At 43.5% G+C, this 23,637-nt stretch overlaps 1 protein-coding gene across 1 annotated transcript in view; it reads right to left on the minus strand.

Moving 5' to 3' along the window:
• Positions 1-20,503, minus strand: part of LOC311136255 (uncharacterized protein) — a 93,944-nt gene extending 73,441 nt beyond the window's left edge. Inside the window, exons 1-2 of the mRNA XM_084170386.1 lie at positions 20,271-20,503; positions 15,625-15,715 (exon numbers count right to left, since the gene is read on the minus strand). Of these exons, the coding sequence (XP_084026512.1) occupies positions 15,625-15,715; positions 20,271-20,386 (207 nt within the window). The 5' untranslated portion in view covers positions 20,387-20,503. The remainder of the gene's footprint in view (positions 1-15,624; positions 15,716-20,270) is intronic.
• Positions 20,504-23,637: the final 3,134 nt, after the last annotated feature.

The following is a 23,637-nucleotide window of genomic DNA, read 5'->3' on the forward strand; positions in this document are numbered from 1 at the left end:
GCCGCCAGGGACACAAATCCTGCAGTGCCAGACGTGTCCCCCTGCTTAAGCCAGTACATGTCCAGGCCTGTCTGAAGTTTGCTAGAGTGCATTTGAATGATCTAGATGAGGATTGGGAGAATGTCATATGGTCAGATGAAACCAAAATAGAACTTTTTGGTAAAAACTCAACTCGTCGTGTTTGGAGGACAAAGAATGCTGAGTTGCATCCAAAGAACACCATACCTACTGTGAAGCATGGGGGTGGAAACATCCTGCTTTGGGGATGTTTTTCTGCAAAGGGACCAGGACAACTGATCCGTGTAAAGGAAAGAATGAATGGGGCCATATATCGTGAGATTTTTAGTGAAAACCTCCTTCCATCAGCAAGGGCATTGAAGATGAAATGTGGCTGGGTCTTTCAGCATGACAATGATCCCAAACACACCGCCCGGGCAACGAAGGAGTGGCTTCGTGAGAAGCATTTCAAGGTCCTGGAGTGGCCTAGCCAGTCTCCAGATCTCAACCCCATAGAAAATCGTTGGAGGGAGTTGAATGTCTGTGTTGCCCAGCGACAGCCCCAAAACATCACTGCTCTAGAGGAGATCTGCATGGAGGAATGGGCCAAAATACCAGCAACAGTGTGTGAAAACCTTGTGAAGACTTACAAGAAACGTTTGACCTGTGTCATTGCCAACAAAGGGTATATAACAAAGTATTGAGAAACTTTTGTTATTGACCAAATACTTATTTTCCACCATAATTTGCAAATAAATTCATAAAAAATCCTACAATGTGATTTTCTGGATTTTTTTCCCTCATTTTGTCTGTCATAGTTGACGTGTACCTATGATGAAAATTACAGGCCTCTCTCGTCTTTTTAAGTGGGGGAACTTGCACAATTGGTGGCTGACTAAATACTTTTTTCCCCCACTGTATATAGTTCATAAATCTATATGGACCAAATTATGATGATCCAAACTTCTTTGAAAATATTTATAATAATCAAATTAGTCTCCAAGATACATATAACTATATTATAATAGTAGAGGACTATAACACAGTTTTAAGTACGTAAATAGACCTTAAAGGAAATCATAATAACAACTATCACCCTCGGCACACAAAGAGATTACGAATATTATGGACACGTTGGAATATACTGATATTCGGAGGTTTAAAAACCCGGATCTCGAAAGATATACTTGGAAGAAGCTAGTCGGATTTATTATTTTCTGGTATCCTTTTCTATGGTGCCAAAAGTGAAAAAAGTATTGGTTGAGGATCGTCAACTTATATCCCTCCATTTAACTATGACAGACTTTCCACGAGGACAGGGATATTGGTAATTTAACCAGGGTTTATTGGTTGACAGTACTTTCTTAACAAAAACGAAGGAATTCATAACATAACTTTTTTTTGCACAATACAGGTTCAGCGGACCCACTTATCATATGGGATGCCTTTAAATGTGCCTTTAGAGGACATTACATTTTCATCCCAAAAATGGTATCGGTCAACTGAGAAAAGACTTACAACAGAAATTAGAAAATCTAACATTACACATGAATGGTGTTGATAAATGTACTAGAGCCCGATTGATTTATCGGTTGATAGATGTCGGCCGATATTAGCCTTTTACGGATGTATTTGTATACGTGTTTAATCCACCTAAAAGGACCGGTATCAGATGGAGAAAACGCAAAACAAAAAGGAAAAAAGAAGCCCTCCTTCATAGTGTCAACTAATAGTCTTGGAAGGATCCTGCTTGATTCTGTTCCCTTGGAGAGTTCATCAATGAGCTTGACGCCTTGATAAGTTCCTTTCCTGAGGATGGCTCACCCCTCACAGTTCTGGATGAAATCTTGCGACTTGTGAGGGCCGGCCGCCCAACAACCGGCCAGCTTGACCCTATCCCCTCCTCTCTTCTCCAGACCATTTCCAGAGACCTTCTCCCTTACCTCACCTCGCTCATCAACTCATCCTTGACCGCTGGCTATGTCCCTTCCGTCTTCAAGAGGGCGAGAGTTGCACACCTCCTCAAAAAACCTACACTCGATCCCTCCGATGTCAACAACCGATGTCAACAACTACAGACCAGTATCCCTTCTTTCTTTTCTCTCCAAAACTCTTGAGCGTGCCATCTCTAGCCAACTCTCCTGCTATCTCTCTTAGAATGACCTTCTTGATCCTAACCAGTCAGGTTTCAAGACTGGTCATTCAACTGAGACTGCTCTTCTCTGTGTCACGGAGGCTCTCCGCACTGCTAAAGCTAACCCTCTCTCCTCTGCTCTTGTCCTTCTAGACCTGTCTGCTGCCTTTGATACTGTGAACCATCAGATCCTCCTCTCCAACCTCTCCGAGTTGGGCATCTCCGGCGATGCTCACTCTTGGATTGCGTCCTACCTGACAGGTCGCTCCTACCAGGTGGCGTGGCGAGAATCTGTCTCCGCACCACGTGCTCTCACCACTGGTGTCCCCCAGGGCTCCGTTCTAGGCCCTCTCCTATTCTCTCTATACACCAAGTCACTTGGCTCTGTCATATCCTCACATGGTCTCTCCTATCATTGCTACGCAGACGAAACTCAATTAATTTTCTCCTTTCCCCCTTCTGATAACCAGGTGGCGAATCGCATTTCTGCATGTCTGGCAGACATATCCGTGTGGATGTCGGATCACCACCTCAAGCTGAACCTCGGCAAGATGGAGCTGCTCTTCCTCCCGGGGAAGGACTGCCTGCTCCATGATCTCGCCATCACGGTTGACAACTCCATTGTGTCCTCCTCCCAGAGTGCAAAGAACCTTGGCGTGACCCTAGACAACACCCTGTCGTTCTCTGCTAACATCAAAGCGGTGACCCAATCCTGCAGGTTCATGCTCTACAACATTCGCAGAGTACGACCCTACCTTACACAGAAAGCGGCACAGGTCCTAATCCAGGTACTTGTCATCTCCCGTCTGGATTACAACTCGCTGTTGGCTGGGCTCCCTGCCTGTGCCATTAAACCCCTGCAAATATCCAGAACGCTGCAGTCCGTCTGGTGTTCAACCTTCCCAAATTCTTTCATGTCACCCTGCTCCTCCGCACACTCCATTGGCTTCCAGTTGAAGCTCGCATCTACTACAAAACCATGGTGCTTGCCTACGGAGCTGACCACCCATCAGAGCATGTGAGCGGAGTGGAGCGGGAGCGAGCGGGGAGCGCGAGCGGCCGGATTTTGGACAGAGCGCAGAGCGGCATTTTTAAATGGACGGAGCGTCGCCCTATGTCCCGCTCCAATTTCGCTCCGCTCACACAACGAGTCTGAAGCATGCTCAAGCCTGACCCAGAATCCATCTGTGTCTTGCACAGTCATCAACAGTAGACTATTTTCAGTCAGAACTCGGCTCAATAATGGAGTTCACCAAGTACTTCAAAAAGGAAAATGAGAAGTCATACAGGTGTACTATTAATATAAAACGAACTAACAATGATAATGTGGTTCAAGAAAAAGAATGTGGTGACATCGTTTCAGTCAGTAAAGATTCATTTTGGAATCTAAAAAGACACATCTCTCGAAAACACGAAAGTGTGCTACGAGAAACATGCTGCGAAGAAAGCAAAAGGTTAGCAAGTTGAATAGGGTAACTTGTAACAAAAGTGTAAAGTAAATATAGCCTAATATTCAAACAAATTCGTTTTGTCATTCAAAGTAGGCCTAATATATGGTTCGTTTAATTTAAATTGTGTCGTCCATGAATTTGTATTTTATAGAGCAAGAGGAGCAGCAGCAGCAACAAGAGAAAAGGGTTGAGGAATTCAAAAGTTTATTCACTGCACACAAAGGCCCAACCACAAAGGCCCACCCCAATGGTGGAACAAGCTCCCTCACGACGCCAGGACAGCGGAGTCACTCACCACCTTCCGGAGACATTTGAAACCCCACCTCTTTAAGGAATACCTGGGATAGGATAAAGTAATCCTTCTACCCCCCCCCCCAAAAATTGTAAAGTGGTTATCCCACTGGCTATAGGGTGAACGCACCAATTTGTGAGTCGCTCTGGCTAAGAGCGTCTGCTAAATGACGTTAATGTGCCCTTGAGCAAGGCACTTAACCCTAATTGCTCCTGTAAGTCGCTCTGGATAAGAGCGTCTGCTAAATGACTAAAATGTAAATGTAAAATAACAAGGGAGAGAAAAAGAGAGCTGGATGTAGCATTTTAAAAAATGATTTACATGGACTATGAACCGCTGAGTAAAGGAGAACGCGAAGGGATGCAACACTTCGCCAGCACAGCTCAACCGGGCTACACCCCCCCCCCCCCCCCATGCTACAACACCGTACGGGACACATTCATGCCACATGCCCTGGAAGAGATGGAAGCCAAACTGCAAGACCTACTGCAAAATGGTGATGGGCTCGTTCAGTCAGTGGACATTTGGACCAGTAGAAGAGGGCACAGCTTCCTTGGCATCGTGGCCAGTTTCATTGATGGGACGTTCCGGGGGCACACGGTTGTGTTGGGCTGTGAGCACATACAGGGGCACCATACCGCAGATCGTATTTACCAAAAGTATGAAAGTGTACTGAAATATTGGAACGTGCAACGACGTGTGATTCGGGTCATCACTGACAGTGCCAGCAACATGATCAAGGCATTTAACCTCCTCCCTGGCACTGAAGAGGAGGAGGAGGGTGAAGTGACCGCGGATGCCAGCAGCAGTGCAGAACATGAAGAGGAGGATGAGGGACCACCTGCGCCCTCGCAAGTCCATGTGGAAGTGATAACCTCTAATGTAGAAACTATGATAAATCTGTACTTTACTGTGTTAAATTTACATCTGAGATGCCCCATTCACATGCTTCAGCTGGCGATCAGACGCCATTAAAGAGCACGACAACATTAATAGGCTGTTAGTGAAAGTTGGGCACCTGGTAAAAAGTGTACGCAAGAGCACCCTGAACACAGAGGAAACCGACCAATTAGGTGTCCGCCCCACAAATGCCTGCGCCACTTGATGGATCACTTGATTCAGTCGTTCATCCGGTTATTCCAAAAAGAACTGTTATGGCAAAACAAACTCAAGTCTAATGTTGCTAACATCACCCTGAATCAAGTACGGCAGCTGACGCACCTTTTCAGTGTGCTGACACCACTGGCAGACCTCACAGACAAAATGCAGAAGGAGCTGGGGAACCTGGGGATGATCCTCCCTGCTGTCACAGAAATCAAATCCCTGCTCACCGATGACACTCACGCTGCACTTTCAATGGGCATCGCTGCTTTTGCAGAAACATTGGCTAACAACGTGTCAATTCGCTATGGAATATACTATACTGATAAACATCTCATTTTAGCATCAGTGTTAGATCCCCGTTTCAAGACAGAATGGATAATCCGAGATGAGTCTGTATGCAACAAACTCGGGGAGATCTGCAACCTCCTCATAAAAGAAGCTGAGGAAATTAACGCTCCCAGCGGGACACCCGAGACAGACACCCCACACGCCGCTGACCTGAATCCCGAGCCTGAACCAAAAAGAGCTTGCCTGTTCGGGTCATACTTCAGTGAGCAGCTACGCATAACCGGAGACGCCAAAGGTGAAGTCGAAAATTACCGCTCATCCCCGAGACAGAACCCGGACGCAGATGTTATTCGATTTTGGAAAGAAAACTCCACGTCTTTTCCCCGCCTGGCTAAAGTAGCTTGCATTGTGTTCAGCATCCCAAGCGGGTCTGCGAGCGCAGAGAGGGTTTTCTCCGCTGCTGGCCTGCTGTCAAGAAACCACCGCATGAGTCTGAAGCCTCAGACATTGGTCAAACTTGTGTTCTTGAAGGTGAACTCAAAAGAACTGTAGATAAGGAAAGCAATTCATTTTTTTAAATTTTATTTTAAAGTTTGACAATGGATACAAGCCTATTTTAATTGTAATCCACGTGCAAGCTGCGCAAAAGTTCAGTTATCAGAATTTTGGCCTAATAGTTAATTTACTTTTAAAACTTTGATGTATAGCCTGTATATTTTTATTTATGTAATTAGGCCCATTGATTCGTTTAATTTTACAGTACTTTTTGTGTATATTCCTTCTTACATAGGCTAGGCCTAATTTGTAATTTGAAATAAAACATTTATATTTGGAAAATGTTGTTGTTGCTCTTTAGTTCTTTGGGAGGTAAGGCTGTGGTTTAAGCTAAAAGTGAAATACATGCAGATTTTTTTCCTTTTTTGGAGCGAGCGAGGGGGCGATTTGAGTGGAGCGCGATGCAAACTTCGTTGAGCGCTGAGCGATAATGAGCGGACTGGTCTGAAGTGGCTTTGAGCGGGGGGAGCGGAGGGGTGAACAGCTCAGTGAGCGAGGAGCTGAGATTCTCACCGCTCCACTCCGCTCATATGCTCTGCCACCCATACACAAAAATGTATGCACGCATGACTGTAAGTCGCTTTGGATAAAAGCGTCTGCTAAATGGCATATTATTATTATTATTATTATTATTATTAGCTGTGAGGGGAACGGCACCTCCTTACCTTCAGCCTCTGATCAGACCCTACACTCAAACGAGGGAACTACGTTCATCCACCTCTGGCCTGCCAGCCCCCCTACCTCTACGGAAGCACAGTTCCCACTCAGCCCAGTCAACGCTATTCGCTGCTCTGGCACCCCAATGGTGGAACAAGCTCCCCCACGACGCCAGGACAGCGGAGTCACTGACCACCTTCCGGAGACACTTGAAAACCTACCTCTTTAAGGAATACCTGGAATAGTAATCCTTCTACCCTCCCCTTTACTACAACTGTCTTTTGTCTAAACTAACACCTGACTAATTTCACCTGCTAGCACTGACTTGTTTAAAGAAATGTACTTATTGTGATCGAGATGTAGTTGTCCCTGATTGCACTGACTTTGCTCACAGCTGCTTGTTTGAAGAAGTGTACTTACTGTGATCAAGACGTGGTTGTCCCACTGGCTATCCTAAGTTGAATGCACCAATTTGTAAGTCGCTCTGGATAAGAGCGTCTGCTAAATGACTTAAATGTAAATAGGGAATGTCTTTTTTTTTTTTGCTTTTCATTATTTGTCCTGAAGGAGGGCGCTCTTTACGTGGCTATAAAGGCGTCCGCATGTTTCCCATCCGAAACAGTCTGGAACAGTTTGTGCATATATTATGATCACATTGTTTATATTTTTATTAGGTTTTGGTCTTCTGCAAGGTTTTTTTCGGCTGTTCGTGCACACACACAAAAATTCTCGAGGCAAGCCGAAGTCGGCAGCCGAAGTCAATGCCCCTTTGTGGGCGATTGGTCAACATGAGGGATTCTGCAATGAAGTGTTTGTTGACATTCAACGAAAGACGACTCGTTTTCATGCACATTTTTTGACCGATTTATTGAATAATCTTAGATTCATTCTGACGATTTTGCGGAAGTGTATACTGGCTACGGCGTCTCAAGATGGACAAACAGTACTATCGCCGCTTTTTTCTTGTTCGGCTAGGCGCCAGCCGAACCGAAGCATGCTGACGCCTTAAGCCTATGTTGCCTTGGCGCGTTACAGCAAGACTAGTTCTCTACTGTGAACTAACTGTTACTGCTTGCCAGCGCAATAAAGTGCCAAAAATGCGCACTGGCCATATACTGTTACGTAAAGTGTTAAGGTAGGGTGTTGGGTGTCGTGACAAAATTCAGAGACACAAAAAACATAGCAGGTTACAAAGTAGCGCTTCATAGCTATGCTTTGATGTATGGGTTGTCAGGGGACTGGTCCAAATTCACGTTTCGCCACCCCCATCTAGCCAGCTAAATAGCTGTGTGAGAGTACTTGACGCTGTTCACTGAGGGTTAGTGCTATCCGGAATCCTTGGGACATCCCTACGCTAAACCCTAATCTTAACCCCTACCCTAACCATAACCCTTACCGCAACCATTTTAAAATGTCAACTTCAATAGGGTAGGGACGTCCCAAGGATCCCCGGATAGCAAGGACCGTTCACTTTGGCAACGCTTGGGGCGAGAGGCAGCGCTGTGCCAGCTGCAAATTTTGTGATTGATGGTTTTCCTTTCAAGTGACAACTACCAGAATTCAGTGGCTACAGTCCTACAATTGATGAAAATATAGCTACTAGGCTTGGGCGGTATATCGTATACCGAGTATTTGGAAAAAGTAACGGGATGGTTTTTCAATACTGTCAAAACTATTTATTTTACGTTTTTTTTATTAATCTGAATATTTGTAGCTACTTAAGTTCATACCTGCAGTCAACTTGTGCAATACGTTAGGAGATAAAGCAGATTGCGTTCTTCATTTCACCTGTCACATTATTTTACAGTTGAGCCAGTCACATGTTTGTTTGTAAATAGCACAACGGGAGAAAGCAGGAGCTAGTGAGTTCATAGTGTTCTATATCTATCTGCGAGTCTCTGTTATTTGGCGCACATGAGGTGATTAAATTACACTTGTATGCAATTCACTACTAAATGTTTGCCATCAGATATCTTCATGGCTTTCTGCCAGAATTCAAAGAGCTCTGGATGAGTTATCTGTGCAGTTGCTATTTTTCCCCTGTGCTTCCTACTAGTGTTTTTTTTCCCTTCACTGTTCTTCTCCCTTCCTTCTCTGTGTACACATGCTGCTCTTCCTTCAGAAAAGCATGCATCACAACTTTGTTCATTAGCACAATTTATGTCGTTCACTTTCGCTTGTAAATGTCCACACTCACCGAAAATGACATTCAGTACCTACTAGCTATGCTTGTATAACTTTATGAGCTGGATTTGCTTGACTTTGCAATTAGTTTGTTTTGCTTGTTAGCATTTAGCTAACTGGGTCTATGTGATTTCGCTATTAGTTTGTGCGTTTTTAGTGCCCCTTGTGTGCTATGCCGGTAATACCATAAATCCCAGGATGAGAGAAGGACCGTATGACGATATGAAAATCTGGATACCCCCGAAGCCTACTAAATACCAATACATTGGCTAGCATGAGGCAGTTCAGTCTTCAGAGCCTAAGCTAATATTTTGCTGGAATCAGTGCAGTTTATCCTCCTTTCACTAGAGTAACACAGTTTTTCCATATAAAAAATATTGTCTTTCTGGTGGCCTAAATTTTATGTGGTGCTTACGTTGATGTTCTTTCCTCAAATTTAAGCAATCAGCTTTCTGAGTATCTTTGTAGGGCTTTTTTAAGCACAATCAATACAGATTTTTTAAAATGATTTTTATTCCAGCTACAATAAAAACTATCGGCAGATATATCAGTTAACGTGAATATTTCCACTCTAAAATCGGATCCAAAAATCCCTTATCAGTCGGGCTCTAAAATGTACTACAGAAGCACTGAATAATCTAGACTCAAAACAAAAAGGAGTTTGAGGAACATATTCAAGATTAATTTATCCAAAAAAAATATATATGCACCAAGATTTTCCAACAATGATGGAGAAATCCTTCTCTCACCAAAGGACATTTTGAATGAGGAAGCAAAATATTTTTTACAAATGTTATTGTCAAGTTCCTCCAACCTGACTTGACGATGAGTTGAGATAATAAATAAAAAATAATGTATGCACTCACTAACTGTAAGCCGCTCTGGATAAGAGCGTCTGCTAAAATGACTCAAATGTAAATGTAAATATTCAAAAAAATCATGTTAAATGTTCTGCGACACCAAAATAAATATTATGAAGACCTTTTTTTGGGGGGGGTGGGTTGTTATGTCAGTGTGGTTGTTATGTCAGTCACTGACAGTCACTCAATTAGCCCATGTCAGCTAACATATTTTAGATTGGTAACAGTCTAGCCAGCTATCTAAGCGTGTAGTAATCATGGTCGAATTACCGACCAGGGGGCCCCCATTGATTTTGTTAGTCACTCTCACTCAGCTATCACATAAAAAATATGAAAACATTTCTCTCCACCCTATGACAAAATATGTATAATTGCAGGAAATTAGCTGTAAAACTGAAAATGTTTCTCTCTGTCCCATGGTAAAATGAGAAGAATTGCATGACATTTGTTATAAAATTGCAATATTTTCTGTACACCACATGTAAACTGTGTAGAATTGCAGGAATTGAACTCTAAAACATCATTTTTTTCACTCCACTGTCAAGAGGGGCACGGCTAAAATGTTTTGCTTGCAAGGGGGGAGGGGAGCCCGAAAAAGGGTCCCCAAAAGGCTCGGCTCTGACTGCATGTGTGGCTATGGATGTGGATACGCAGACCCGCTTGCCACAGCGCCCCTCACGAGGAGTTCAGATTATTGGTGGCCCACACCTCCAACAAAGTTGCCCATTCCTACAATAGAGATATCCAACTTTTTATGAACTACTGAAAGATCCATTACTATCATGTTTTAAATACTTATATATGGATGGTAAACTGTCGGACACAAAAAAAGAGGGACTGATCTCTCTCCGAATGAAAGCAGGAGCCAGCGGGGCAGTACAAAGACACAGTCTTTAAAACATTTTAAATAAGCCCCTCACCATTCAATGTTACAACACAAAAATATTGGCAAAATGGAGACAACATTAGACAACTACTACAAATAACTGAAAACTATGAGAATGCAGGGAAACCAGGTATAATCTATCAGATTTTGAGAAAGCCTTCGATACAGTATGTCTAGAATCTGTTTATAAATGCCTGGATCTTTTCAACTTTGGAGAATCTCTCAAAAGATGGGTAAAAGTTATGTACAACAATCCTTTACAGTGCATTCGGAAAGTATTCAGACCCCTTGACTTTTTCCACTTTGTTACGTTACAGCCTTATTCTAAAATGGATAAAATAAAATCCCATCAATCTACACACAATACCCCATAATGACAAAGCAAAAACAGGTTTTTAGAAATGTTTGCTAATATATTAAAAATTAAAAACTTAAATACCTTATTTACATAAGTATTCAGACCATTTGCTATGAAAGCCAAATTGAGTAAATTAAATTGATTGGACATGATTTGGAAAGGCACACACCTGTCTATATAAGGTCCCACAGTTGACAATGCAAATCAGAGCAAAAACCAAGCCATGAGGTCGAAGGTATTGGCCGTAGAGCTCCAAGGCAGGATTGTGTCGATGCACAGATCTGGGGAAGGGCGCCAAAACATTTCTGCAGCATTGAAGGTCCCCAAGAACACAGTGTCCTCCATCATTCTTAAATGGAAGAAGTTTGGAACCACCAAGACTCTTCCTAGAGCTATCCGCCCGACCAAACAGAGCAATCGGGGGAGAAGGGCCTTGGTCAGGGAAGTGACCAAGAACCCAAATGGTCACTCTGACAGAGCTCCAGAGTTCCTCTGTGGAGATGGGAGAACCTTCCAGAAGTACAACCATCTCTGAAGCACTCCACCAAATCAGGCTTTTATTGTCGAGTGGCCAGACGGAAGCCACTCCTCAGTAAAAGGTACATGACAGCCCGTTTGGAGTTTGCCAAAAGGTACCTAAAGGACACACAGACCATGAGAAACAAGATTCTCTGGTCTGATGAAACCAAGATTGAACCCTTTGGCCTGAATGCCAAGCATCACGTCTAGAGGAAACCTGGCACCATCCCTATGGTGAAGCATGGTGGTGGCAGCATCATGCTGTAGGGATGTTTTTCAGCAGCAGGGATTGGGAGACTAGTCTGGATCGAGGGAAAGATGAACGGAGCAAAGTACAGAGAGATCCTTGATAACCTGCTCCAGAGCGCTCAGGACCTCAGACTGGGGCGAAGGTTCACCTTCCAACAGGACAACGACCCTAAGCACACAGCCAAGACAACGCAGGAGTGGCTTCGGGACAAGTCTCTGAATGTCCTTGAGTGGCCCAGCCAGATCCCAGACTTAAACCCGATCGAACATCTCTGGAGAGACGTGAAAATAGCTGTGCAACGACACTCCCCATCCAGCCTGACAGATCTTGAGAGGATCTGCAGAGAAGAATGGGAGAAACTCCCCAAATACAGGTGTACCAAGCTTGTAGCATCATACCCAAGAAGACGGCTTGAGGCTGTAATCGCTGCCAAAGGTGCTTCAAAGTACTGAGTAAAGGGTCTGAATACTTATGTAAATTGTATATTTCAGTTAATTATTTGTAATATATTTGCAAAAATGTCTAAAAACCTGTTTTTACTTTGTCATTATGGGATATTGTGTGTAGATTGATGAGGGGAAAAAACTATTTAATCAACTTTAGAATAAGGCTGTAACGTAACAAAATGTGGAAAAAGTCAAGGGATCTGAATACTGTATATCCTGCACCCAGACAACATCACACTCAGACAGATGCCTGCCTGCCTCTCTCCCTCTGTTTCCGTGGCGAGACGCTCCGCAGGATGTTGATGAGGGCTGGGAGGGCGGCCGCCGTGAGCTGGGGGAGCGTGTTTTGATGAGCCCATTCTCTGCTTGTTTGGCCTGCTGACAAAGCCAACAAACTGAGGGAGAAAAGCAGCTTCCTATTTTCTGTCGCTGCCGCTGACCTACTTAATGTTTCCAAGAACATCCTTTACAGAGGAAGAGGGTGACAAGCAAGGAAAACTCAGCATGCTATAGCTAAGACCTAACGCAGAGGAAATAGAAAATGAGGAAAGATGCTAATGTTGCTTTGCTATTTGAGAGAGGGGTATGTATGTAACACTTTATTTCAAGGGTACCTACATAACGATGTCATGACACCTTCATAACCCATATATAACACATTCATAAGAAAAACATAGGCATTTCATAAATGCTTAAGTCAGCCCCCCCACGCTGGTCATTGCAGTATACCTACCATAGGTGACATAACAGAAATGTCAACTTGCAGCTGTTGACATAAGTGTAAACGTTTATAAAATACTTACGCACTGCTTACAAATGTGTATGAATATGTTATGATGTCCTTACAGTAGGTACCCTTCAAAGAGAGGTGTTTATTATTGGTTAGGTTCTAGTCACAATGCTGCTGGTTCTCAGTCTTTCCAGCAACTGTTAGCATTTTCCACCCTCTGTAGGCTAAGCATGTGTGAGACACAAAATATGTCTGACTGCCAGGGATAGATACTTTACTTAACACAACATCAACAACAGAGTTCTAAGCATAGCCAATAAGCACATGACTAAAGTGGTATTTTCAGACCAGACAGAGAAGCCAGCAGCTAATGAGGAACCATGTGAGAGAGGGGGACGGCTTGAAGGGAGGAAAAGGGGAACAAGAGGAGGAGGAGATGAAGGGGTAAAGAGAATCCTCAAGGCTAGGAATGCAATTTGGTTTTTCATATTTTGACATTTTGACCTTCCACTGCGGTTGAGGGATTGTGTTGCTAGACAAGCCACAGTAGCAAGACTTCTCATCATTCCCAAACTCTGGAGAGTCTTTATAGAGTTCTCCTAATATAGAACCTCCTGGCAATGAGTCATGCGAGTGCACACACACATCCTTCTACATTATTTACTGTATACTCACACATGAGCAACCCCACCCCCCTATACACACACACTTTCATAGGCACACCGACAGAGAGCTTTGGCACATGTAGGCACGTGCAAACATAGTCACATGACATTGTTGCTGTAAGCTGAGGTCAGGGGAGGTGGAGTCACTCGCGCAAAAACACTTACTTCAGGTTATTCACTCAAAATGTACACTACCGTTCAAAAGTATGGGGTCACTTAGAAATGTCTTTGTTTTTCGAAAGAAAAGCATTTTTTTTGTCCATTAAAATAACATCAAAGTGATCAGAATTACAGTGTAGACATTGTTAATGTTGTAAATGGCTATTGTAGCTGGAAACGGCTGATTTTTTATGGAATATCTAGATAGGTGTACAGAGGCCCATTATCAGCAACCATCAGTCCTGTGTTCCAATGGCACGTTGTGTTTGCTAATCCAAGTCTATCATTTTAAAAGGCTAATTGATCATTAGAAAACCCTTTTGCAATTATGTCAGCACAGCTGAAAACTGTTGTGCTGATTAAAGAAGCAATAAAAACTGGCCTTCTTGAGACTAGTTGAGTATCTGGAACATCAGCAATTGTGGGTTCGATCACAGGCTCAAAATGGCCAGAAACAAATAACTTTCTTCTGAAACCCGTCAGTCTATTCTTGTTCTGAGAAATGAAGGCTATTCCATGTGAGAAATTGCCAAGAAACTGAAGATCTCGTACAACGCTGTGTACTACTCCCTTCACAGAACAGCGCAAACTGGCTCTAACGAGAATAGAAAGAGGAGTGGGAGGCCCAGGTGCACAACGAGCAAGAGGACAAATACATTAGAGTGTCTAGTTTGAGAAAAAGGCGCCTCACAGGTCCTCAACTGGCAGCTTTATTAAATAGTACCCGCAAAACACCAGTCTCAACGTCAACAGTGAAGAGGCGACTCCGGGATGCTGACCTTCTAGGCAGAGTTGCAAAGAAAAAGCCATATCTCAGACTGCCCATCTTAATCTTTTATTTTTATTGGCCAGTCTGAGATAATGGGCCTCTGTATGCCTATGTAGATATTCCATTAAAATCAGCCATTTCCAGCTACAATAGCCATTTACAACATTAACAATGTCTACACTGTATTTCTGATCGATTTGATGGTATTTTAATGGACAAAAAATTTGCTTTTCTATCGAAAACAAGGACATTTCTAAGTGACCCTAAACTTTTGAACGGTAGTGTATGTTTAGACAAGACCAACCCAAGTCAATACATTTTACAGGAGAGAGAGAGATTCAGCAGAAGAAATATGAGCTCCTTCCCTCTCTCAACTGGGCAGCACATACCTGACATAATTCTCCATTTGATTGATGATCTAACGAGCCCAGTAGACTGTATTTATTTTCCCAGAAACTTGTAAGAAAGTATTTGTTGGCTGGAGGATGTCTGGTAGAAAGATGGCTACAGAAATGGTATTCAATTCAGCCCTACTATAAATGGGGACCACTTGAGTCAGGGGCAAATCCTGTTGTTAAGCTGGCTTTAAAAGCTATGCTAGAATTATTTCTGGTTACGTGCAAATAATATACTGCCAGGGTCAGCACTATAATTTGCCAGCAGTAGGCTATGGAAAATGTAAGCCCACAGCCCTGACTGCAAAATCAAACCGCCCTGGTTGATGGTTAGAATTCTTACTTAACGCTACTGTACTAAACAAATGCATGTGTGCATGCACCACACACACACACACACACACACACACACACACACACACACACACACACACACACACACACACACACACACACACACACACACACACACACACACACACACACACACACACAGCCTGAGGGCAAGAGCTTCAAGAGAGCCCTTGGGCCACTTCTTATGCAATCATCCTTCAACTGTTCTACTCAGCATTCGACAGCAGCACTGTTAGTGTTACAGGTTCTCTCTGTGTGAGCCTTGTTTACTTGTACACAGTCATGGGTGTAACCGGTGTGAAATGGCTAGCTAGTTAGCGATGCACGCTTGTAGCGTTTCATTCGGTACCGTCACTCGCTCTGAAACCTTGAAGTAGTTGTTTCCCTTGCTCTGCAAGGGCTGTGATTTTTGTTGAGCAATAGGGAACTATGCTTCATGGGTGACTGTTGTCGATGTGTGCAGAGGGTCCCTGGTTCGAGCCCAGGTTGGGGAAAGGAGAGGGATGGAAGCAATACTGCTACATGGGCACCAGGTATGGATTGACCAATCAGCTCTGCTTGACCTCCATACCTTGGACAGCTCCAGGTCTTCTTGGTGCAGCGATGGTTCCCCTTCATTGGTCTCACTGCTGAGGCTGCTGCTGACTGCATTCTCCTGGCCACTTGTGATGGGAGAAAAAAAATTGATCAGAAGAATAAACCAGAGTTGCACATGAGTTTTATACAGCGGAAGTCCTGTTGGAATTTTGGTTCTCCCTGGCACTCAATTGTTTAATTGATATTACTAAATGCTGCTTGAAAGGCAAGACTGAAAAGAGGCATACATTGCAGCATTAGAGCACTGCCAGCCTTAGAGCACTGCCAGTCACTACAAAGATACAGGAGTCCTTCCTAACTTGGTTGCCGGAGAGGAAAGAAACCGCTCAGGGATTTCACCATGAGGCCAATGGTGAATTTAAAACAGTTAGAGAGTTGAATGACTGTGATAGGAAAAAAACGGAGGATGGATCATCAACATTGTAGTTACTCAACAATACTAACCTAATTGACAGAGTGGAAAGAAGGAAGCCAGTACAGAACAAAAATATTCAAAAATATGCATCCTGTTTGCAACAGGGCACTAAAGTAATACTGCAAAAAATGTGGCAAAGCAATTACATTTTTGACCTGAATACAATGTTATGTTTGAGGGCAAATCCAATACAACACATTAAGGAGTACCACTCTGCATATTTTCAAGCATAGTGGTGGCTACATCATGCTTTGGGTATGCTTGTAATCGTTAAGGACTGGGGAGTTTCAGGATAAAAAATAAACGGAAGGGTGCTAAGCACAGGCAAAATCCTAGAGGAATCCAGTCTGCTTTCCACCAGACACTGGGAGATGAATTGACCCTCTACTGGAAAATCTATAGCAATACCTGAAAATGGTTGTCTAGCAATGATCAACAATCAATTTGACAGAGCTTGAAGAATTTTGAAAATAATAATGGGGAAATGTTGCACAATCCAGGTGTGGAAAGCTCTTACAGACTTACTCAGAAAGACTCAGAGCTGTAATCGCTGCTAAAAATGATTCTACAAAGTATTGACTCAGAGGTGTGAATATTTATGTAAATTAGATATTTATGTATTTCATTTGGAATACATTTGCAAATAAAATCAAAAAACATGTTTTCACTTTGTCATTATGGGATATTGTGTGTAGATCAGTGAGAAAGAAAATATATTTAATTGAGTTTGAATTCAGACTAACAACAAAATGTGGAATAAGTTGCTCATAAATTGCTCAGAAAACGTGTGCGTGGTGGGGGGGCAAATAAAATCTGTGGGCCGCCAGTTGGGGAACCCTGGTGTACTCATTGGGCCTCCCAAACACACTGCTGCCCTGTCATTTGTTTAGCCAGCACGACTGACAGCTAACTCCTCACAGATACATACTTCCCTGACTCAACCAGTTTGAAATGTATCAAGTGCATTTTGCAGAGTATTGACACACCCTCCTGAATATTACAGTACAACTGTGCTTTGTACAGTGTTTGTTATCATTCCATATGACAAGTAGCCTAAGCGTTTAAAATAGTTTTATTATGTTTATTGCGGCCCTACTTTCTATCAGAACAGGCAAAACTAAATTGTTTGTAGAAGAGGGTTACTATGAACCCCTCAATTGTTTCTCCACAATGACAGATGGTCAGATTTGTGCCAGTTCTCGCACTCGCCACTGCCTGGCATGTTGACAATCATAATGCTGTTTAGTTTTCCATTAAAAGCTAATAAATATGGTTACATTGTAGTTAGTAACTGCTTTTAGCAACACGGGTGTATTTACATACACTAGCATTGCTCTGAGTGGCGCAGTGGTCTAAGGCACTGCATCGCAGTGCTAACTGTGCCACTAGAGATCCTGGTTCGAATCCAGGCTCTGTCGCCGCCGGCCGCGACCGGGAGACTCATGGGCGGCGCACAATTGGCCCAGCGTCATCCAGGGTAGAGGAGGGAATGTCCGGCAGGGATGTAGCTCAGTTGATAGAGCATGGCGTTTGCAACGCCAGGGTTGTGGGTTCAATTCCCACGGGGGGCCAGTATAAAAATAAATAAATATGTAAGTCGCTCTGGATAAGAGCGTCTGCTAAATGACTAAAATGTAAATGTAAAATGTAAAAGCAGTCCGCGGGAAGCCAAAAGTTAAATACAATTATATTTCAACTTACTGTGCCGCTGGGCAGGACGGTTAGTCATTATGATTGGGGAAATTTGAGACAAAATATCTAAAGGAAGGTATTAAACAGACCAAACCTAGGTCTGTTGTAGACACACTTCCTCTCTGCTTACCTCATGTCAAAATAAAATATAATTTTTTGGTCCACATATGGCGCACTTGCAGGACTTTTATTTTGACATGAGATATGCAGAGAGGAAGTGGGTCTACAACAGACCCACATTTGGAAAGTTTGTTTAATAATAAACTCATCAAAAAAAGAAACGTCCCTTTTTCAGGACCCTGTCTTGTAAAAATTTGTAAAAATCCAAATAACTTCACAGATCTTCATTGTAAAGGGTTTAAACAATGTTTCCCATGCGTGTTCAATGAACCATAAACAACTAATGAACATGCACCTGTGGAACGGTCGTTAAGACAATAACAGCTTACAGACGGTAGGCAATTAAGGTCACAGTTATGAAAACTTAGGACACTAAAGAGGCCTTTCTACTGACTCTGAAAAACACCAAAAGAAAGAAGCCCAGGGTCCCTGCTCATATGCGTGAACGTGCCTTAGACATGCTGCAAGAAGGCATGAGGACTTCAGATGTGGCCAGGGCAATAAATTGCAATGTCCGTACTGTGAGACACCTAAAACAGCACTACAGGGAGACAGGACGGACAACTGATCGTCCTCGCAGTGGCAGACCACTTGTAACAACACCTGCACAGGATCGGTACATCCGAACATCACACCTACGGGGCAGGTACAGGATGGCAACAACAACTGCCCGAGTTACACCAGGAAAGCACAATCCCTACATCAGTGCTCAGACTGTCTGCAATAGGCTGAGAGAGGCTGGACTGAGGGCTTGTAGGCCTGTTGTAAGGCAGGTCCTCACTAGACATCACTGTTGCCTATGGGCACAAACCCACCGTAGCTGGACCAGACAGGACTGGGAAAAAGTGCTCTTCACTGACGAGTTGCGGTTTTGTCTCACCAGGGATGATGGTCAGATTCGCGTTTATCGTCAAAGGAATGAGCGTTACACTGAGGCCTGTACTCTGGAGCGCAATCGATTATGAAGGTGGAGGGTCCGTCATGGTCTGGGGCGGTGTGTCACAGCATCATCGGACTGAGCTTGTTGTCATTGCAGGCAATCTCAACACGGTGCGTTACAGGGAAGACATCCTCCTCCCTCATGTGGTACCCTTCCTACAGGCTCATCCTGACATGACCCTCCAGCATGACAATGCCACCAGCCATACTGCTCGTTCTGTGCGTGATTTCCTGCAAGACAGAAATGTCAGTGTTCTGCCATGGCCAGCGAAGAGCCCGGATCTCAATCCCATTGCGCAAGTCTGGGATCTGTTGGATCGGAGGGTGAGGGCTAGGGCCATTCCCCCCAAGAAATGTCTGGGAACTTGCAGGTGCCTTGGTGGAAGATTGGGGTAACATCTCACAGCAAGAACTGGCAAATCTGGTGCAGTCCATGAGGAGGAGATGCACTGCAGTACTTAATGCAGCTGGTGGCCACACCAGATACTGACTGTTACTTTTGATTTTGGCTGAGTTTATGTTCCTTTAGATATTGTCTCAAATTCCGCTGTCATAACTACCAACCATCCTGTCCACCAGCACAGTAAGTTGAATTTGATTTAATTCCTGGCTTCCCGTTGATTGTTTTTCTCTGCAACCCAATACAAATGGGAGCAACGCTAGTGTATGTAAATACACCAGGTTGCTAAAAGCAGCTATGTAGTTAGTAGCGCTTGAATACCTCTCTCTCCATAGGGTTTTCAGCGGTTAGCTTCGCCCACACCACAGCTGGCCATGTGAACTACAATTCCGATGCTGAAACGTCAATAATAATCGCTTGCAAAACGGGTTTCGGAACACATGGCCCTTATCTTTCATATCAGTTATAATGAATCTTTCAAATAAAAAATATAAAATTACTCTACCTGATTTGCACAGATTCATATGCTGTGTGCCTCCAGTTGACTTTCCTCCCCAGTTATGTTTACACACAGGTGTTCAGAGCATGGGTAGATAGTTAATAGCACAGGTGGTCACCTCTGTTTTAGCAAACAAGCGCTGTAACAGAGATATGGCTTATGGGAACACTAACCCAATAAAGGTGTGTAAAATGTAAAATGTAACCGATGCGTGTCAACGTTTAGAGCAAGCTTCGGGCCTCTTAACAAAAATCCCTCGGGAAGATAAATTAAGATTAGCGCCTATGAATTGGCTATGTAGTTAATAGATATATAAACAACGAAGTAGATAGCCTAAATAGAAACAGAATGACAATGTTAGATTCCGAGAGAAGTTACAATGTAGATGGAAAATGTAACAGATTGCGACCACTGTCTGCCGCTCCTGCCAAACCTCTTGTCCTCGTGCTTCACATCATATTCAAGCGCGGTTTTGTTTGGAAAACTAGAAGCTGGAAAACCATTACACTAAAGTAGAATTGTTATTTGTTACAATGTTAACTTTGTGGCTCATACCTGATGTTGCTTTCCTCTGTTTTCCCAGGGTCTTGAGATTTAGTTCTTTGAAATAGTCTGGAAAAGTTTCGGGCGATATCTTCCTGCCATGAACTTTGTCGTTTCATGTTTGACATAACGGTTCTGAAACAGTCACATCTGTAGTTGAATAGCTCCGAGTCCCTGAAGTGACCCACGTTATTTTGTTGTTGTAAAACTATAGTTTCGTTAATTCCTTCATGTCTCGACTCGTTATGGACATAATGTGCTCTACTCCAGCCCAACCCCTACAACGCTGTAGCAATAGGAAATGGGGGAGGAGCTATTTGGCATATTCAAATGATATGTCATACAGTAGAAGTAGGTTAGCGTATGGCATGCTTGCTTGCCCCAGTATCTGTGTGTAAGCGTTCACATACTAGTCGGAACTAGGAAACTCGGAAATGTTCGACTTGCTGATTCGATGAACGTCGCACGCATATAACTACAACCAGTTAGCAAGTGCGGCATTAGCGATGTTGACGATGAGTAAGTATAACGTGCCTCCTCGATTGCCGTGTTCAAGACAAATTGGAATTGGGAACTCGGAAATCTCCGACTTCCGACTTCAGTGCGTTCAAGACAGCTGGGAACTCAGGAAGAAAACGAGCTCTGATCCAACTCAGAATTCCATGTCGCAAACTCTGGCATCTTTAGAGCTCTGACTTTCCAACCTGAAGATCACTGAAGTTATGATAGCCAATGACCTAGTTTTTTTCCGAGTTCCCATGGTGCTTTCAAGACAAATGGGAACTCAGGAAAAAAACGAGGTCAAATCATGACGTTGGTAATCTTCAGGTCAGAACTCTAGAAAGATGCCAGAGTTTCCAACTTGGAATTCCGAGTTGGATGACCATTCAAAAAGATTTGTGAGGGTTTTAGGTGCCAAGCCAAATTTCTTCAGCCTCCTGAGGTTGAAGAGGCTCTGTTGCGCCTTCTTCACCACACTGTCTGCGTGGGTGGACCATTTCAGTTTGTCAGTGATGGGTACGCAGAGGAACTTGAAGCTTTCCACCTTCTCCACTGCGGTCCCGTGGATGTGGATAGGGGGGTGCACCCTCTGCTGTTTCCTGAAGTCCATGATCATCTCCTTTGTTTTGTTGGCGTTGAGTGAGAGGTTATTTTCCTGGCACCACACTCCCAGAGCCCTCACCTCCTCCCTGTAGGCGGTCTCGTCATTGTTGGTAATCAAGCCTACTACATTTACATTACATTTTAGTCATTTAGCAGACGCTCTTATCCAGAGCGACTTACAGGAGCAATTAGGGTTAAGTGCCTTGCTCAAGGGCACATTTACGTCATTTAGCAGACGCTCTTATCCAGAGCGACTACAAATTGGTGCATTCACCCTATAGCCAGTGGGATAACCACTTTACAATTATACTTTTTTTTTTTTTTTTGGGGGGGGGGGGGGTTGGGGGGTAGAAGGATTACTTTATCCTATCCCAGGTGTTCCAACTACTGTTGTGTCGTCTGCAAACTTGATGATTGAGTTGGAGGCGTGCTTGGCCACGCAGTCATGGGTGAACAGGGAGTACAGGAGGGGGCTGAGCATGCACCCTTGTGGGGCCCCAGTGTTGAGGATCAGCGAAGTGGAGATGTTGTTTCCTACCTTCACCACCTGGGGGCGGCCCATCAGGAAGTCCAGGACCCAGTTGCACAGGGCAGGGTTCAGACCCAGGGCCTCAAGCTTAATGATGAGCTTGGAGGGTACTATGGTGTTGAATGCTGAGCTATAGTCAATGAACAGCATTCTTACATAGGTATTCCTCTTGTCCAGATGGGATAGGGCAGTGTGATGGCGATTGCATCTCATTGACTAGAATGGTCCCACCTGTTCTTGTCGCCTGCTGATTGCCTTCCATTTTTGAAGACATTTATTTTCATTGTTAGAGCAGCATCTTGAGTATCTGGTCAATATAATGGATCATCTGTGGCACTATGTACTTACAAAAAAGGTCTAAATAAAAATGTACAAGCAACGGAAAAAATGCTTCTTCGGCACCTCCAATGTATTGAGCTGTTGTAGACTTCCGACCTGTGCAATGAGTGACATTTTTATTTAGATCCTATTTTGGAAGTACTTACTGGCCGTAAAGGGAGTAAATGAAGATAGCTGCTCAGCAAAACATATTTGGTGAGTAACAAACATATTTATACATTATAACGCTTGCAGAGCTGTAATGGGAGTTTGAATTGGAGCTTCCTTGGCGTTAGAGAGGAGACATGTCATACTCATCGTTGACATCTCTGACGCACAGATACAGGGGCAGGACAGGCTATGTCCCATTTGAGTATTAAATGCCATATGTCAATATTCCCAGTGTACTCCCAGACAATCCTTTAGTGATTATTAGTGACTGACTAGGCCTACATGTGGTTATAGGCACAAAACGTGGCGATGCCTTCAAGTCAGAATGTTGAATAAACTAAATTTGAACTTACTCTGCCAATTGTCTGTGGTATTGGTCCTTCAGTTGGTAGAAATTTGAGACAAAATATCCACAGGAAAGTGTTATTAATCGACTTTAAAATGCGGGTCTCTGTGTATGACAATCAAGATTTGTTTGCTTGTGACCAAAGGCACGTGCACAAGACTGAAGTGTATATATATAAATAAATAAATTGGTCATTTAGCAGATGCTCTTATCCAGAGCGACTTACAGGAGCAATTAGGGTTAAGTGCCTTGCTCAAGGGCACATCGACAGATTTTTCACCTAGTCGGCTCGGGTATTAGAACCAGCGACCTTTCGGTTACTGGTACAACGCTCTTAACCACTAAGCTACCTGCCGCCCCAAGTATGATACATGTACGCGACGCATGCATGTAACTGAAGTCTGCAGGTGTTTACATCCCACTGGGCACAGACATCAATTCAACGTCTATTCCACGTTGTTTCAATGTCATTTCATTGACATTTCTGGCTTGTACAGAAAACGTAGGCCTCTTGGCCTTTCTCTGAATTTTGTTTGTGTTAAAACTTTAGTTTTGGCATGCAAACTTTTGTTCCCTTTTTTGTATATTTATTTTTGTCACAAATAAAATACCTGAACTGCTTAGGCTGGACAACACAGGAGTCTTGCTGGACCTGGCCCTGGACCTAGGTACATTTGCTATTTTGGGGCACATGCATACAACAAGGCCTACTAATGTATTGAGTTTAGGATACCCTCTAGTCCAGGGGTGTCAAACTCATTTTAGCTCAGGGGCCACATGGAGGAAAATCTATTCCCAAGTGGGCCGGACCGGAAAAATCATGGTATATATAACTTAAAAACAACAACTTCAGATTGTTTTCTTTGTTTTAATACGATCAACATACAACATAAAGCTGGAGCCTGAGGACA

This window comes from Coregonus lavaretus (genome assembly GCF_964263955.1).
Source record: "Coregonus lavaretus genome assembly, chromosome: 10".
In the NCBI taxonomy this organism is placed as follows: Eukaryota; Metazoa; Chordata; class Actinopteri; order Salmoniformes; family Salmonidae; genus Coregonus; species Coregonus lavaretus.